Below are 16576 nucleotides of genomic sequence, written 5' to 3' on the forward strand. Positions count from 1 at the left end.
ACAGGAGACACAGTGAGAGAGAGAGGAGATCACAGAGAATCCCTCAGTAATAAACACACAGTAGGACAGGAGACACAGTGAGAGAGAGGAGATCACAGAGTATCCCCCAGTCATAATCACACACAGTAGGACAGGAGACATAGTGAGAGAAAGGAGATCACAGAGAATCCCTCGGTCATAAACACACACAGTAGGACAGGAGACACAGTGAGAGAGAGGAGATCACAGAGAATCCCTCAGTAATAAACACACAGTAGGACAGGAGACATAGTGAGAGAAAGGAGATCACAGAGAATCCCTCGGTCATAAACACACACAGTAGGACAGGAGACACAGTGAGAGAGAGGAGATCACAGAGAATCCCTCAGTAATAAACACACAGTAGGACAGGAGACACAGTGAGAGAGAGGAGATCACAGAGAATCCCTCAGTAATAAACACACACAGTAGGACAGGAGACACAGTGAGAGAGAGAGGAGATCACAGAGAATCCCTCAGTAATAAACACACAGTAGGACAGGAAACACAGTGAGAGAGAGGAGATCACAGAGAATCCTGCAGTAATTATTTATTCTTACTATGAATATACACTAATTTCTTTTGGTTTTACTGGCCCTCTTGTGGCAGCTCTGGGTACTTCATGTTAGTGTTGTCAGCCCTTCCATGGAGTTTGGAGTCCATTATACACTTTACCTGTCAGTGTGTCTGCAGGGTTGTCCAGTCCTGGTCCTGGAGGGTCGGTCAGTGTGTCTGCAGGACTGTCCAGTCCTGGTCCTGGAGAGACTGGTCAGTGTGTCTGCAGGGCTGTCCAGTCCTGGTCCTGGAGGGTCAATCAGTGTGTCTGCAGGGCTGTCCAGTCCTGGTCCTGGAGGGTCGATCAGTGTGTCTGCAGGGCTGTCCAGTCCTGGTCCTGGAGAGACTGGTCAGTGTGTCTGCAGGGCTGTCCAGTCCTGGTCCTGGAGGGTCAATCAGTGTGTCTGCAGGGCTGTCCAGTCCTGGTCCTGGAGGGTCGATCAGTGTGTCTGCAGGGCTGTCCAGTCCTGGTCCTGGAGGGTCAATCAGTGTGTCTGCAGGGCTGTCCAGTCCTGGTCCTGGAGGGTCGATCAGTGTGTCTGCAGGGCTGTCCAGTTATGGTTCTGGGGTGTTCCACACTCCCGCCAACCTTTGTGTAAGGAAGTGCCTCCTGTTCTCAGTTTTAAATGCTCTTCCCTGTAGATTCCCTGTGTCCTCTGGTTCACGTCTCAGTCTCAGTGTTGATTCTGAAGCGGTCCACTGCGCCCCTATCTTTGAGGATTTTGAGCGCTTGAATCGGGCCTCCTCTGTTGAAGACTGAAGAGACTCAGCTCCTCCAGCCTGCCAGTGCAGCGCATTCCTTCAGTCCTGCGGAATGTCTCTGCCTGCTCCTCTCTGGACACACGCCAGGGCAACAGGCAGTTCTCGTCACATGGCAACCAAAATCTCCTCTCTCTGTCTGCGCCTGTTGCATCGGCAAGGAGACCAAACCTGTTTGTCTGCTTGCGACCAGGAAATAGATCAAAGGCACAGAGCAAGAGAGCGAGAGAGAGCGAGAGAGCGAGAGACCGAGGGGGTAGTGATCTTCCTCTTCGGCCCCAGGCTTTCTCTCTCACTCCGTCTTCTTGACGCGTTTAAAATGGAGGTCACTGAACTGAAAGAGACAAGCGGGTTTGTTTGACACGGGACAGGAGCGTCCACTAGCCCTGTCTGGCCTCCTGCTGGAAACTGCTTGAACTGAGGACTGTGCTGGGGAAGGAGATCTGCCGTCTGTTCTTAAAGAGCTTTTGTGCTGGAGAGGTGATCTGCTGTTGGTTTTTGAGCGTCTTCGTCCTGGAGAGGAGATCTGCCGTCTGTTCCCGAGAGTTTTTGTGCTGGGGAGGTGATCTGCTGTCTGTTTTTGAGCGTCTTCGTCCCGGAGAGGAGATCTGCTGTCTGTTCTCAGGAGTTTTTGTTCTGGAGAGTTGATCTGCTGTCGGTTTTTGAGCATCTTCGTCCTGGAGAGGAGATCTGCTGCCTGTTCTTAAAGAGTTTTTGTGCTGGAGAGGTGATCTGCTGTCGGTTTTTGAGCATCTTCGTCCTGGAGAGGAGATCTGCTGCCTGTTCTTAAAGAGTTTTTGTGCTGGAGAGGTGATCTGCTGTCTGTTTTTGAGCTTCTTTGTCCCAGAGAGATCTGCTACCTGTTGTTTAGAGTTTTTGTGCTAGAAAGGAGATCTGCTGTTTGTTCTAGAGAGATTTTGTGCTGGAGAGGAGATCTGATGTCTATTGTTCAGCATCTTGGTGCTGGAGAGGGGATCTGCTGTTTGTTCTAGAGAGATTTTGTGCTGGAGAGGGGATCTGCTGTTTGTTCTTGAGCATCTCTGTAGGGACCAGCCTGGCAGTCACAGAGTCTAGGGGCTCTGAAGGTGCTTTCTTCCAACAGAAGCCCAGCACTCTCTCTTTCTCCTTCTCCAGCTCCTCCTCTCCTTTGCCCTCTGTCTCCCTGTCTCTCTCCTCCTGCCCCTCTCCCTCTCTGACCCCCCGTATCTCTGTCTCACCCCTGTCTCTCTCTCTGTCCCCCTGTCTCTCTCTCTCTAACCCCTGTCTCTCGCTCTCTCCCCTGTCTCTCTCACTCCCCTGTCTCCCTCTCTCTCCCCTGTCTCTCTTTCTGCCCCCCTGTCTCCCTCTCTCTCCCCTGTCTCTCTCTGCCCCCCTGTGTCTCTCTCTGCCCCCCTGTGTCTCTCTCTAACACCTGTCTCTCTCTCTCTGTGCTGTTCTGCGTCTCTACTGACAGACAGACAGACAGACAGACAGACAGACAGACAGAGAGATTCCTCATCACTTCCTGTTCGTTGTCTTCCGGCCCCAGTCAGGCCTGGTCTCCAGGGAGCGCCGGACAGAAGCCATGGCTTCTGCGAGGGGGCTGGACCGCCGGACGCTGGACAAGGTGGGGAGGCGCCTGCAGAGGCTGCAGAAGCTGTGTGAGAACCCGCGGCTCGGCCTGCGCAGCAGCCCCCCCTACCTGCCGGAGCTGGTGCCGGACACCCTGGGCCACCTGCGGCTGGTGTGGGGGTCCCGCGGGGGGGCGGCGGCGGCCAGCGACGAGGCTGAGTACCTCGGGCTCCTGCTGCGCCACCTGCTGGACAAGGCGGACCGCGCCGTGCTGCTCTTCAAGGATGGGCGGGAGAAGATGTTCGACGAGAACTCCGGCCACAGGTGAGCCCCAGCGGCCCCGGGTTCGAGCGTCAGACGTGGCCTCCCTGCGGTCAGCTCCGGCAGGGGACGGTAGTCTGTGACACAAGGCTGGTCGCACATGAGGGGGGCCCTCAGACCATCCAGCTGTGTCTGGCTTCAACAACATGGCTGGGCAGCTTGTTTCACACTCCCACCACTCTCTGTGTAAAGAACTGTACTAAATGTCTGTGAGCACAGTAAGGTGTACAGTGTACTACTTAATTAACTTTGAGCAGTCTATGACTACAGTAAGCAGTACAGTGTACTAATTAACTAACTAATGAGCACAGTAAGGAGTACAGTGTGCTAAATGTCTATGAGCAGAGTAAGGAGCACCTCCTGTGAGGTGTGATCACAGCCCTGCAGACATACTGACCAGCCTACCAGGACCTGGACTGGACACTCCTGCTGTAGACAAAAGATTCATAGAGCAGAGGTCAGTGCATCTATATGAAGAGCTGAGTAAATCACAGTGAGATCAGGGTAAAAGCACAGTACAGTGCAGGAAGTCACAGTGAGTTCAGGGAAAAAATTCAGTGCACTGCAGTAAATCACAGTGACATCAGGGTAAAAGCACAGTGCAGTGCAGTAAATCACAGTGAGATCAGGGTAAAAGCACAGGGCAGTAGAGCCCAGTAAGATCAGGGTAAAAGCACAGTCCAGTGCAGTAAAGCCCAGTGAGATCAGAGTAAAAGAACAGTGCAGTGCAGTAAAGCCCAGTGAGATCGGGGTAAAAGCACAGTACAGGGCAGTAAAGCCCAGTGAGATCAGGGTAAAAGCACAGTCCAGTGCAGCAAAGCCCAGTGAGATCAGGGTAAAAGCACAGTCCAGTGCAGTAAAGCCCAGTGAGATCAGGGTAAGAGCACAGTCCAATGCAGTAAAGCCCAGTGAGATCAGGGTAAAAGCACAGTGCGGTGCAGTAAAGCCCAGTGAGATCAGGGTAAAAGCACAGTACAGTGCAGTAAAGCCCAGTGAGTGCAGGTTTGGGCACAGAGAGGCTGGTACAGTAACTCATGACACCAGCTGTGGGTGAAACTATGGCAGAGCTGGTCGGCTCAGGGTTCGAGCAGGGTGACCCACAGGGTGTGCAGAGCTTGTTGCCAGAGTGACCAGGGTACCAGGGGAGAGCTGAGCAGCGCAGTCAGACATGAGTAGCGCGTCTCTGACAGCGACGAGGGGGCTGTCTGCAGGCGCGCTGCGCTGGGACGCAGACAGCTCGCCCACGTCGGGGCGGACAGCGTCCTGTTTGTCGGAGCAGAGCTGTTGCCCTGGTTACAGGCGGCGCAGAGGGGAGCTGGTCAGTGAAGTAACGGAAAGTTTCATCAGCCAGGTAGCAGCACAGAGGCTGCAGCCCCTTGAAGGACAGGAAGCTGAAGCAAGAACTTCCTGTTTGCGGTGGCGTTCGCTCTGTCGGGCTGGGTGTGTGCGACTCCTGTCGGTGTGTGTGTCTCTGTGTGTCCCTGAGATTGCAGCTCCTGATAACACACGCTGCGTCCCCACACAGGACAGGACTGCCCTCACCCTGTGGGGGAGAGGAGAGTCAATGACAAGGCCCTGAGAGTCAGTGTGTGTGTGTGTGTGTGTGTCACAGGAGGACCATGTGTGTGTGTGACTGTGTGTGTCAGTGTGTGTGTGACTCTGTGTGCCGTGTGTTTCACAGGAGTACCACTGTGTGTGTGACAGTGTGTGGTGTGAGTGTGTGACCGTGTGTGTGTGGAGCTCTCTCCCGGCCAGTGTGTATCAGGCTCTCTCTCCCTCTCCCAGGAGGAACCTCACCAAGCTGTCTCTGATCTTCAGTCACATGCTCTCCGAGCTCCGGTCCTTGTTTCCGGGGGGACGCTTTCAGGGTGACACCTACAGGCTGACCAAGAGTGACGCCGGCGAGTTCTGGAGAGGAGCTTTCGGGAGCAGGTGAGGGCGAGGAAGAGAGCGGGCGCCCTGGGCAGTGTGCTCTGACGCAGGCGTGCTAATCTGTCTCTCTCTCAGGTGCGTAGTGCCATGGTCTTCCTTCAAGCAGCAGCTGCGTCAGGTGCACAGCTTCGAGGAAGGCATGGAGTCCATGGCCTTGAAATCAACCCTCGACCTCACCTGTAATGAGCACATTTCCATCTTTGAGTTTGACATCTTCACCCTTCTGTTCCAGGTGCGTTTCTGTTGACAGACTCTTCCACTCTGTGTGTCAGTGTGTCTGTATTAACCCCTCTCTCTCTCAGTGCAGTGTTAATGTACTGGGGTGTCCAGTCAGTGTGTCTGTATTAACCCCTCTCTCTCTCAGTGCAGTGTTAATGTACTGGAGTGTCCAGTCAGTGTGTCTGTATGAACCCCTCTCTCTCAGTGCAGTGTTAATGTACTGGAGTGTCCAGTCAGTGTGTCTGTATGAACCCCTCTCTCTCTCAGTGCAGTGTTAATGTACTGGAGTGTCCAGTCAGTGTGTCTGTATTAACCCCTCTCTCTCCGTCCAGCCCTGGTCCACTCTATTAAGAAACTGGAATCACTTGGCGGTCACTCATCCAGGGTACATGGCCTTCCTCACTTATGACCAGGTCAAGAGCCGGTTGGAGAAGTACAGCAACCGCCCTGGGAGGTACTGACCTGACATACTGACACACTGAGCAGTCCACTATACACTAACACATCAGCCCACTGTCTGACCGGCATGTTTGCTGTCTGACAGCACTGTGATAATGCCTCAGCCTGACCAGTGTCTGTCTACTGTCCTGTCATTCTTTCTGTATCTCTCTCAGCTACATCTACCGACTCAGCTGCACCAGGATGGGCCAGTGGGCGATCGGTCATGTGACAGAAGATGGCACTATTGTACAGACCATACCCCACAACACTCCCCTGTACCAGGCACTCGTCCAGGGCTACAGAGAGGGGGTGTGAGTGCACCCAACACGTCTGTAACATGTATACTGAACATGCATGCTGTTATATGTACTGTATGCTGTTATATGCATTTTATTTCAAAGGATTGTACCTTTCCTGAACACTGACTGTAAAAGTTTATACATAAAACACAATGACCATTACAGGGCTGTGTCTTTACTGAATTCTGACTGTAATATTATATGCCTGAAGCACAGTTACTATAAGAGGGCTGTGTCTTTACTGAATAATGACTGTAATATTATAGACATGAAGCACATTGATTATTAAATGATTGAGCCTTTTCTTTTTGAATAGTATATATATATGGATCAAATTTTCTGTGCTGTGTTGGTGCAGATATCTCTATCCAGATGGACGAGACATTAACCCAGATTTGAGCTGTTTGTGCGAGTCAGTGAACAAGGGGAGAATAAAGGTCACTCAGGTAACACAGTATCTTCCTGTTCTCTCAGTGCAGCGTCCAGTCAGTGTGTCTGTATTAACCCCTCTCTCTCAGTGCAGTGTTAATGTACTGGAGTGTCCAGTGTGTGTATTAACCCCTCTCTCTCTCAGTGCAGTGTTAATGTACTGGAGTGTCCAGTCAGTGTGTCTGTATTAACCCCTCTCTCTCAGTGCAGTGTTAATGTACTGGAGTGTCCAGTGTGTCTGTATTAACCCCTCTCTCTCTCAGTGCAGTGTTAATGTACTGGAGTGTCCAGTCAGTGTGTCTGTATGAACCCCTCTCTCTCTCAGTGCAGTGTTAATGTACTGGAGTGTCCAGTGTGTCTGTATTATCCCCTCTCTCTCTCAGTGCAGTGTTAATGTACTGGAGTGTCCAGTGTGTGTATTAACCCCTCTCTCTCAGTGCAGTGTTAATGTACTGGAGTGTCCAGTCAGTGTGTCTGTATTAACCCCTCTCTCTCTCAGTGCAGTGTTAATGTACTGGAGTGTCCAGTCAGTGTGTCTGTATTAACCCCTCTCTCTCTCAGTGCAGTGTTATTGTCCTGGAGTGTCCAGTCAGTGTGTCTGTATTAACCCCTCTCTCTCAGTGCAGTGTTAATGTACTGGGATGTCCAGTCAGTGTCTGTATTAACCCCTCTCTTTCAGTGCAGTGTTCATGTACTGGAGTGCCAGTAGTTCAGTGTGTTTGCCCCTCTCACCCTCAGGAACAGTATGAGCTGTACTGTGAGATGGGCAGCAGTTTTCAGCTCTGTAAGATTTGCACAGAACGGGACAAGAATGTGAGAATAGAGCCTTGTGGTCACCTCATGTGCCAGCCCTGTCTGCATGCCTGGCAGGTAACACAGACTACTTGTAATACCTGTCATCACGTACTGTAATGTACAGACCCCCTGTCTCTCCCTGTACTATTAACCCTCCTCTCTCTTCCTCTCTACAGAACCTATGTCTTTCTGTAATCACCCCTCTCTCTCTGTACAGACCCTGTGTCTTTCTATAATCACCCCTCTCTCTGTACAGACCCTGTGTCTTTCTATAATCACCCCTCTCTCTCTGTACAGACTCTGTGTCTTTCTATAATCACCTCTCTCTCTGTACAGACCCTGTGTCTTTCTATAATCACCCCTCTCTCTGTACAGACCCTGTGTCTTTCTATAATCACCCCTCTCTCTCTGTACAGACTCTGTGTCTTTCTATAATCACCCCTCTCTCTCTGTACAGACCCTGTGTCTTTCTATAATCACCCCTCTCTCTGTACAGACCCTGTGTCTTTCTATAATCACCCCTCTCTCTGTACAGACCCTGTGTCTTTCTATAATCACCCCTCTCTCTCTGTACAGACCCTGTGTCTTTCTATAATCACCCCTCTCTCTCTGTACAGACTCTGTGTCTTTCTATAATCACCCCTCTCTCTCTGTACAGACCCTGTGTCTTTCTATAATCACCCCTCTCTCTCTGTACAGACCCTGTGTCTTTCTATAATCACCCCTCTCTCTCTGTACAGACCCTGTGTCTTTCTGTAATCACCCCTCTCTCTGTACAGACCCTGTGTCTTTCTATAATCACCCCTCTCTCTCTGTACAGACCCTGTGTCTTTCTATAATCACCCCTCTCTCTGTACAGACCCTGTGTCTTTCTATAATCACCCCTCTCTCTCTGTACAGACCCTGTGTCTTTCTGTAATCACCCCTCTCTTTGTACAGACCCTGTGTCTTTCTGTAATCACCCCTCTCTCTGTACAGACCCTGTGTCTTTCTATAATCACCCCTCTCTCTCTGTACAGACCCTGTGTCTTTCTGTAATCACCCCTCTCTCTGTACAGACCCTGTGTCTTTCTGTAATCACCCCTCTCTCTGTACAGACCCTGTGTCTTTCTGTAATCACCCTCTCTCTCTGTACAGACCCTGTGTCTTTCTATAATCACCCCCTCTCTCTGTACAGACCCTGTGTCTTTCTGTAATCACCCTCTCTCTCTGTACAGACCCTATGTCTTTCTGTAATCACCCCTCTCTCTCTGTACAGACCCTGTGTCTTTCTATAATCACCCCTCTCTCTGTACAGACCCTGTGTCTTTCTATAATCACCCCTCTCTCTGTACAGACCCTGTGTCTTTCTATAATCACCCCTCTCTCTCTGTACAGACTCTGTGTCTTTCTATAATCACCCCTCTCTCTCTGTACAGACCCTGTGTCTTTCTATAATCACCCCTCTCTCTGTACAGACCCTGTGTCTTTCTATAATCACCCCTCTCTCTGTACAGACCCTGTGTCTTTCTATAATCACCCCTCTCTCTCTGTACAGACCCTGTGTCTTTCTATAATCACCCCTCTCTCTCTGTACAGACTCTGTGTCTTTCTATAATCACCCCTCTCTCTCTGTACAGACCCTGTGTCTTTCTATAATCACCCCTCTCTCTCTGTACAGACCCTGTGTCTTTCTGTAATCACCCCTCTCTCTCTGTACAGACCCTGTGTCTTTCTGTAATCACCCCTCTCTCTGTACAGACCCTGTGTCTTTCTGTAATCACCCCTCTCTCTGTACAGACCCTGTGTCTTTCTATAATCACCCCTCTCTCTCTGTACAGACCCTGTGTCTTTCTGTAATCACCCCTCTCTCTGTACAGACCCTGTGTCTTTCTGTAATCACCCCTCTCTCTGTACAGACCCTGTGTCTTTCTGTAATCACCCTCTCTCTCTGTACAGACCCTGTGTCTTTCTATAATCACCCCCTCTCTCTGTACAGACCCTGTGTCTTTCTGTAATCACCCTCTCTCTCTGTACAGACCCTGTGTCTTTCTATAATCACCCCTCTCTCTCTGTACAGACCCTGTGTCTTTCTATAATCACCCCTCTCCCTCTGTACAGACCCTGTGTCTTTCTATAATCACCCCTCTCTCTGTACAGACCCTGTGTCTTTCTATAATCACCCCTCTCTCTCTGTACAGACCCTGTGTCTTTCTATAATCACCCCTCTCTCTGTACAGACCCTGTGTCTATCTATAATCACCCCTCTCTCTCTGTACAGACCCTGTGTCTTTCTATAATCACCCCTCTCTCTCTGTACAGACCCTGTGTCTTTCTATAATCACCCCTCTCTCTCTGTACAGACCCTGTGTCTTTCTATAATCACCCTTCTCTCTCTGTACAGACCCTGTGTCTTTCTATAATCACCCCTCTCTCTGTACAGACCCTGTGTCTTTCTGTAATCACCCCTCTCTCTGTACAGACCCTGTGTCTTTCTATAATCACCTCTCTCTCTCTGTACAGACCCTGTGTCTTTCTGTAATCACCCCTCTCTCTGTACAGACCCTGTGTCTTTCTATAATCACCCCTCTCTCTGTACAGACCCTGTGTCTTTCTATAATCACCCCTCTCTCTCTGTACAGACCCTGTGTCTTTCTATAATCACCCCTCTCTCTGTACAGACCCTGTGTCTTTCTGTAATCACCTCTCTCTCTGTACAGACCCTGTGTCTTTCTATAATCACCCCTCTCTCTGTACAGACCCTGTGTCTTTCTATAATCACCTCTCTCTCTGTACAGACCCTGTGTCTTTCTATAATCACCCCTCTCTCTCTGTACAGACCCTGTGTCTTTCTATAATCACCCCTCTCTCTCTGTACAGACCCTGTGTCTTTCTATAATCACCCCTCTCTCTCTGTACAGACCCTGTGTCTTTCTGTAATCACCCCTCTCTCTCTGTACAGACCCTGTGTCTTTCTGTAATCACCCCTCTCTCTGTACAGACCCTGTGTCTTTCTATAATCACCCCTCTCTCTGTACAGACCCTGTGTCTTTCTGTAATCACCCCTCTCTCTGTACAGACCCTGTGTCTTTCTATAATCACCCCCCTCTCTGTACAGACCCTGTGTCTTTCTGTAATCACCCCTCTCTCTCTGTACAGACCCTGTGTCTTTCTATAATCACCCCTCTCTCTGTACAGACCCTGTGTCTTTCTGTAATCACCTCTCTCTCTCTGTACAGACCCTGTGTCTTTTTATAATCACCCCTCTCTCTCTGTACAGACCCTGTGTCTTTCTGTAATCACCTCTCTCTCTCTGTACAGACCCTATGTCTTTCTGTAATCACCCTTCTCTCTCTGTACAGACCCTGTGTCTTTCTGTAATCACCCCTGTCTCTCTGTACAGACCCTGTGTCTTTCTGTAATCACCCCTCTCTCTCTGTACAGACCCTGTGTCTTTCTATAATCACCCCTCTCTCTGTACAGACCCTGTGTCTTTCTGTAATCACCCCTCTCTCTCTGTACAGACCCTGTGTCTTTCTATAATCACCCCTCTCTCTCTGTACAGACCCTGTGTCTTTCTGTAATCACCCCTGTCTCTCTGTACAGACCCTGTGTCTTTCTGTAATCACCCCTCTCTCTGTACAGACCCTGTGTCTTTCTGTAATCACCTCTCTCTCGCTGTCAGAAGTCAGACAGCCACTCCTGCCCGTTCTGTCGCTGTGATATCCGGGGGACAGAGCTGATTGCCATCGACCCCTTCAACCCCCCCTCCAATGGGAGAGCAGGGCAGAGTGCAGAGCAGGGGGATGAGGATGAAGATGAGGATGATGAGGATGATTTGGAGGACGTGGATCAGGTGATGGAGGAGCTGGCCCTGATGAAGAAGGTGAGTTCTGTCTTCCTTCCTCTCTCTCTGTCTCTGTATGTTACATATAAACATCTGGAGCATTACTGGGAGACAGGCTCACTGTTCCTCAGGCTGGGACAGGAGATCACATACTGGGCTGCCAGTTCAACTGAGTTCCTTCTCCCTCTCCCAGTAGGATTGGGAGCTGTTGTGATTCTGGCAGGTGTGGGAATTCTGGGATTAGATGTGTAAATTTGGGGAAGAATGTCTCTCTAATCCCAGAGTATCTGTCACAGTGCAGTAGGAAGTGCACCTCTGTCTCTGATTCTCCCCACTGGCAGTGGGAGCACAGTCTGTCCTCTCTGGACAGCCAGGCCTGCCTGTGTCCTGTGTCTATAGCCAGGCTGTGGTCACCGAGCCTGTCCTCTCTGGACAGTCAGGTCTGCCTGTGTCCAGTGTCTATGGCCAGGCTGTGGTCACTGAGCCTGTCCTCTCTGGGCAGCCAGGCCTGCCTGTGTCCAGTGTCTATGACCAGGCTGTGGTCACCGAGCCTGTCCTCTCTGGACAGTCAGGTCTGCCTGTGTCCAGTGTCTATGGCCAGGCTGTGGTCACTGAGCCTGTCCTCTCTGGGCAGCCAGGTCTGCCTGTGTCCAGTGTCAGTGTCTAGGCTGTGGTCACTGAGCCTGTCCTCTCTGGACAGCCAGGTCTGCCTGTGTCCAGTGTCTATGGCCAGGCTGTGGTCACTGAGCCTGTCCTCTCTGGGCAGCCAGGTCTGCCTGTGTCCAGTGTCAGTGTCTAGGCTGTGGTCACTGAGCCTGTCCTCTCTGGACAGCCAGGTCTGCCTGTGTCCAGTGTCTATGGCCAGGCTGTGGTCACTGAGCCTGTCCTCTCTGGACAGCCAGGTCTGCCTGTGTCCAGTGTCTATGGCCAGGCTGTGGTCACTGAGCCTGTCCTCTCTGGACAGCCAGGTCTGCCTGTGTCCAGTGTCTATGGCCAGGCTGTGGTCACTGAGCCTGTCCTCTCTGGACAGCCAGGTCTGCCTGTGTCCAGTGTCTATGGCCAGGCTGTGGTCACTGAGCCTGTGCTTTGTCAGGGTCTGTTTCTCTATGCTGTTATTTAGCTTGGTTAGATATTTGGCTAGTTTGTATTGTCTGTTTAGGGTTCTGTAGCATTCCAGTTTGTGTGTGTGTGTGTCCCAGTGTGTGAGATGTTGCTGTGTGATCTGTGCTGTGATGTGGTTGATTCTAGCAGTGCTGTCCTGAGGCTGGCTGGTGTCGGGGTGGCTCAGGTCAGTGAGCCTCAGGACCAGCTGGCTCAGGGGGCTCGTTGTTGGGCTCGGCTTTCATTCCCTCTCTCCCTCCCTCTCTCCCCCTCCTCTCTCTCTCCATCCCTCCCTCCCTCTCTCTCACCCCTCTATCTCATTCCCCCTCTCCCTCCCTCTCTCTCTCTCTCCCCCCCTCCCTCTGCCCTCCCAGGCTGGTTCGATCTCTGGGTCACACCCCGGGTGCACGACCCCCACCCTCCCTGTGCGGCCCCCCCTCCTGCCCCCCCGCCTTCAGTACGGCCGCGACCGTGATGTGAGTAGCGCTGTGCGCTCCCTGACCCACCGCGGGCACCGCAGGCTCCAGAAGGTGGCGCTGTGTGTGTGGACTCCTGGTGTTAAGGGTTCTGAGTTCGGGGTCGGAGATGGGTTCAGGGTGTGTTAAGGGTTACGAGTTCAGGGTCAGAGGTGGGCTCTGGGTGAGTTAAGGGTTACGAGTTCAGGGTCAGAGGTGGGCTCTGGGTGAGTTAAGGGTTACGAGTTCAGGGTCAGAGGTGGGATCAGGGTGAGTTAAGGGTTACGAGTTCAGGGTCACAGGTGGGCTCAGGGTGAGTTAAGGTTTACGAGTTCAGGGTCAGAGGTGGGCTCAGGGTGAGTTAAGAGTTTCGAGTTCAGGGTCAGGGATGGGTTTAAGGTGAGAGTTAAGAGATAAGAGTTCAGTGCTAGAGAAGGGTGAGAGTTAAGGGATCTGTTTAGAGTTCTAGAGTTTAGTTTAGGATGAGAGCTGAGGGTGGGTGCTGTGAGTTCAGGTTTAGGGCAGGGGGTTTATTGGTTTGAGGTTAAAGTTGGGTTTTGATAGGAATAGAGATTGTTTTACAGGTTAGTGTCAGAGATTGAGGTAAAAGGGTAGTGTTCATGTTAGAGGGTAGAGGTCAGAGTTCAGGTTAAGGATTAGGGTAGACACTGGGTAAGGGTAAAGGGTTAATCAATACGGTAACACAAGCTCTATGAGGCTTTGACCTCATCAAGCAGCGACCAGCACACTGAGGAATTGTGGGAATTGCTGTTCACTGTGACTGTCTGTGCAGCCCCATGGTGTTGCCACCCTCAGAGAGAGACAGCAGCACAGCCTCTCTGACATGGTGTTCAGGTAAGGGTTCAGCTCTACATTCACACTGACACACAAACAGAGACACAGAGAAACAGAGACAGAGAGACACACACACAGAGACAGACAGGGACACAGAGAGAGACAGACAATGAGAGACAGCCAGGGATACACATACAGAGGGATGCAGAGATAGACAGATTCTGTGAAATTTGAGACAGGCAAGAAGAGACAGTCAGGGACACACATACAGAGAGACACAGACAGGGACACTCTCATGAAGACACAGCTCAGACACATCATGAGATGATCAAATTCCAGTACAGGATTCAGATTAAGAGACGTTCTGTTCTGTATAAACCTAATTATTTCTAATCAATTTCATTCTGCTGCTGCTTATCAATGTATTTTCCCCCACAAGCCACTGCCAGGAGAGGTCCAGCAGTGAAGACGAGGATTCTGGGAGTTCCACACCCCCACAGCGAGGTGCAGGGAGCAGGTGAGTGAGCAGTGCCACCTGGAGACCACTCCAGGTACTGCAGGCATAATGACTCGGAGGTTCAGTCTATCTGCCCTGTCCGTGAGACAGCATTAACCCTGCCTCCCTCTATCACCCCCCGTCTCTGTCTCCAGGAGCAACACCAGTTCTGAGTTAGACACACCTTCTCCTTCGCTGCCCGTCAGAAACGGTGAGTGAGATGGACTCTCAGGCTCTATGGCCACTCAGCTGGACAGCCAGGCAGAGAGGCAGGCAGTCAGAAAGAGACAGGGTCAGGTAGAGAGAGACAGGCAGTCAGAAAGAGACACACTCAGACAGAGAGCGACGGGGTCAGTCAGGAAGACAGGCAGTCCGGAAGAGACAGTGTCAGACAGAGAGACGGGTAGTCAGAAAGAGACAGGGTCAGGCGGAGAGAGACAGTCAGAAAGAGACGGGGTCAGGTAGAGAGACAGGCAGTCAGGAAGAGACACACTCAGACAGAGAGAGAGACAGGCAAAACAGACACAGAGAGAGTGACAGGGTGAGTCAGGGAGTCAGACAGCCAGACTCTGGGTCCTGCTGTGCAGCACTTAACAGTTCTCTCTCTCTGTTCCCCTGTCCTCTCTCCTCTCTCCCTGTTCTCCTCTTTTTACCTTGTTCTCCTCTCTCCTCTCTCCCTCTCTCCCTCTCTGCTCTCCACTCTTCTCCCCTCTATCTGTTCTCCTCTCTCTCAGCTGGGATACCCTGGATCCAGCCCGTGCTGGACACCCAGGAGACAGGAGAGCGGCTCTCCAGAGGGGGCAGGGAGAGGTGTGTGGCCGTGCTGCTGAGGGAGGGATACGGCCGGAGGGAGGTGGACAAGGCCCTGTCCATCGCTGCAGGCGACGTGGGGCTGGCCAGAGAGATTCTGCGGTCATTCTCTGTGCCGGACTCTAGCCACCCCAGGGCCTGGCACTAGCCGGGGCCACAGGCTCCTTAATCGATCCGAGAGCTGTAGACGTCAGAAATAAAGGTGGCATCATCAATGGACACACATCTCTCTGCTTTTCATTTCTTTAACTCTTAGCGACCGATTGCGAAAAAAAACATCATCGATCGTCGATCTGTCGAGGCAGGAGTTGCTGCTCGACCTCATGTCCAGCGGCGCTTCTGGAAGCACTGTTTTACCTGCATTCGGCCAGCAGGTGGAGACAAAGAACACCTGGTTTCCTGTCTGCTGCCGTCTCCACACTGACCACCAGGTGGCAGAAGAGACACGCTTGTTTTTCCCAGCGGCGCGCGGCGACAGGTGCTCTTAAAGCGCTCGCGGCGGGACGTCCGGAAGACACAAAGGCGTCGCGCTCCACCGCCTGCCTGCTGCTGCTGCTGCTCGTCAGTGCGGAGCGTCCAGACACACACACACACACGCTCTCCTGCGGCTGCAGCTCGGCCCGTCTCCCCGCCTGGCGCCACCCGGACACGCCCCCCCCCCGGGCACAGCCGGCTCCTCTGTGAGGGAGAAACGCGCTCGAGTCTCGTTCTAGCAGAGCCTGCTCCTCCTCAGCAGCCCAGCCCTGACCTTGGGGGGTCTTTCTGCTCCTGCCCGACACTCACAGGCTCTCTCACAAAGACCCTGACCGACAGCTGCAACCATTAACACTCAACCCCACCAATGTCCAGATTAACCCCCCCTCTCTCTCAGTGCAGTGTTAATGTACTGGAGTGTCCAGTCAGTGTGTGTATTAACCCCTCTCTCTCTCAGTGCAGTGTTCATGTACTGGAGTGTCCAGTCAGTGTGTCTGTATGAACCCCTCTCTCTCTCAGTGCAGTGTTAATGTACTGGAGTGTCCAGTCAGTGTGTCTGTATTAACCCCTCTCTCTCAGTGCAGTGTTCATGTACTGGAGTGTCCAGTCAGTGTGTCTGTATTAACCCCTCTCTCTCTCTCAGTGCAGTGTTAATGTACTGGAGTGTCCAGTCAGTGTGTCTGTATTAACCCCTCTCTCTCTCTCAGTGCAGTGTTCATGTACTGGAGTGTCCAGTCAGTGTGTCTGTATTAACCCCTCTCTCTCTCAGTGCAGTGTTAATGTACTGGAGTGTCCAGTCAGTGTGTCTGTATTAACCCCTCTCTCTCTCTCTCTCAGTGCAGTGTTAATGTACTGGAGTGTCCAGTCAGTGTGTCTGTATGAACCCCTCTCTCTCTCAGTGCAGTGTTAATGTACTGGAGTGTCCAGTCAGTGTGTCTGTATTAACCCCTCTCTCTCTCTCAGCACAGTGTTGATATTTCAAATTGACATGATGTTCCAGGAATGATAACAGTCCTCAGGAAATGGCCTTGTTTTGGTTTGGAGCTGGGGTGTGTGGAAGAGACAGTAGAGGCTGGCTATGGGTGATACACACTGAGCACAGCGCCTGTGTGTTATCTGGGATCTTTGCTGAGGCCAGTGACGTCGGAGGGACTTGTTGACACACCTGGCTCTTTCATTCCGCAGAACTGCGCCTTTTCATCCCACTACTCTTCTGAACTTAGAGATAGGACCTTGGTCACCGTTCCAGACACCCGCAGCTCTCAGTGTAAAGGTATGTCATTTTACACACGACTCCTGT

General features: G+C 51.8%; 1 protein-coding gene across 6 annotated transcripts; it reads left to right on the forward strand.

Annotated features, from left to right (window-relative positions):
• Window positions 1-1521: 1521 nt before the first annotated feature.
• cblc (Cbl proto-oncogene C) lies at window positions 1522-15021 on the forward strand. Of its 6 annotated transcripts, XM_088621253.1 has the most exons (15): window positions 1522-1957; window positions 2041-2059; window positions 2861-3207; window positions 4990-5136; window positions 5212-5368; window positions 5688-5809; window positions 5970-6107; window positions 6454-6541; window positions 7263-7394; window positions 10984-11184; window positions 12621-12722; window positions 13495-13556; window positions 13936-14013; window positions 14148-14203; window positions 14727-15021. In XM_088621253.1, the coding sequence occupies exons 3-15, from the start codon at window positions 2897-2899 to the stop codon at window positions 14948-14950; spliced, it is 1818 nt and encodes a 605-aa protein (XP_088477379.1). In that variant the 5' UTR covers window positions 1522-1957; window positions 2041-2059; window positions 2861-2896; the 3' UTR covers window positions 14951-15021. The 6 variants fall into 6 exon arrangements, with proteins under 6 accessions (XP_088477379.1, XP_088477377.1, XP_088477378.1 ...); XM_088621251.1 differs by having other exon boundaries at window positions 1522-2142; window positions 2865-3207; XM_088621252.1 differs by having other exon boundaries at window positions 1522-2059; window positions 2865-3207.
• Window positions 15022-16576: the final 1555 nt, after the last annotated feature.

This window comes from Lepisosteus platostomus, chromosome 26, assembly GCF_059453375.1.
Source record: "Lepisosteus platostomus isolate fLepPlt1 chromosome 26, fLepPlt1.hap1, whole genome shotgun sequence".
NCBI lineage: Eukaryota > Metazoa > Chordata > Actinopteri > Semionotiformes > Lepisosteidae > Lepisosteus > Lepisosteus platostomus.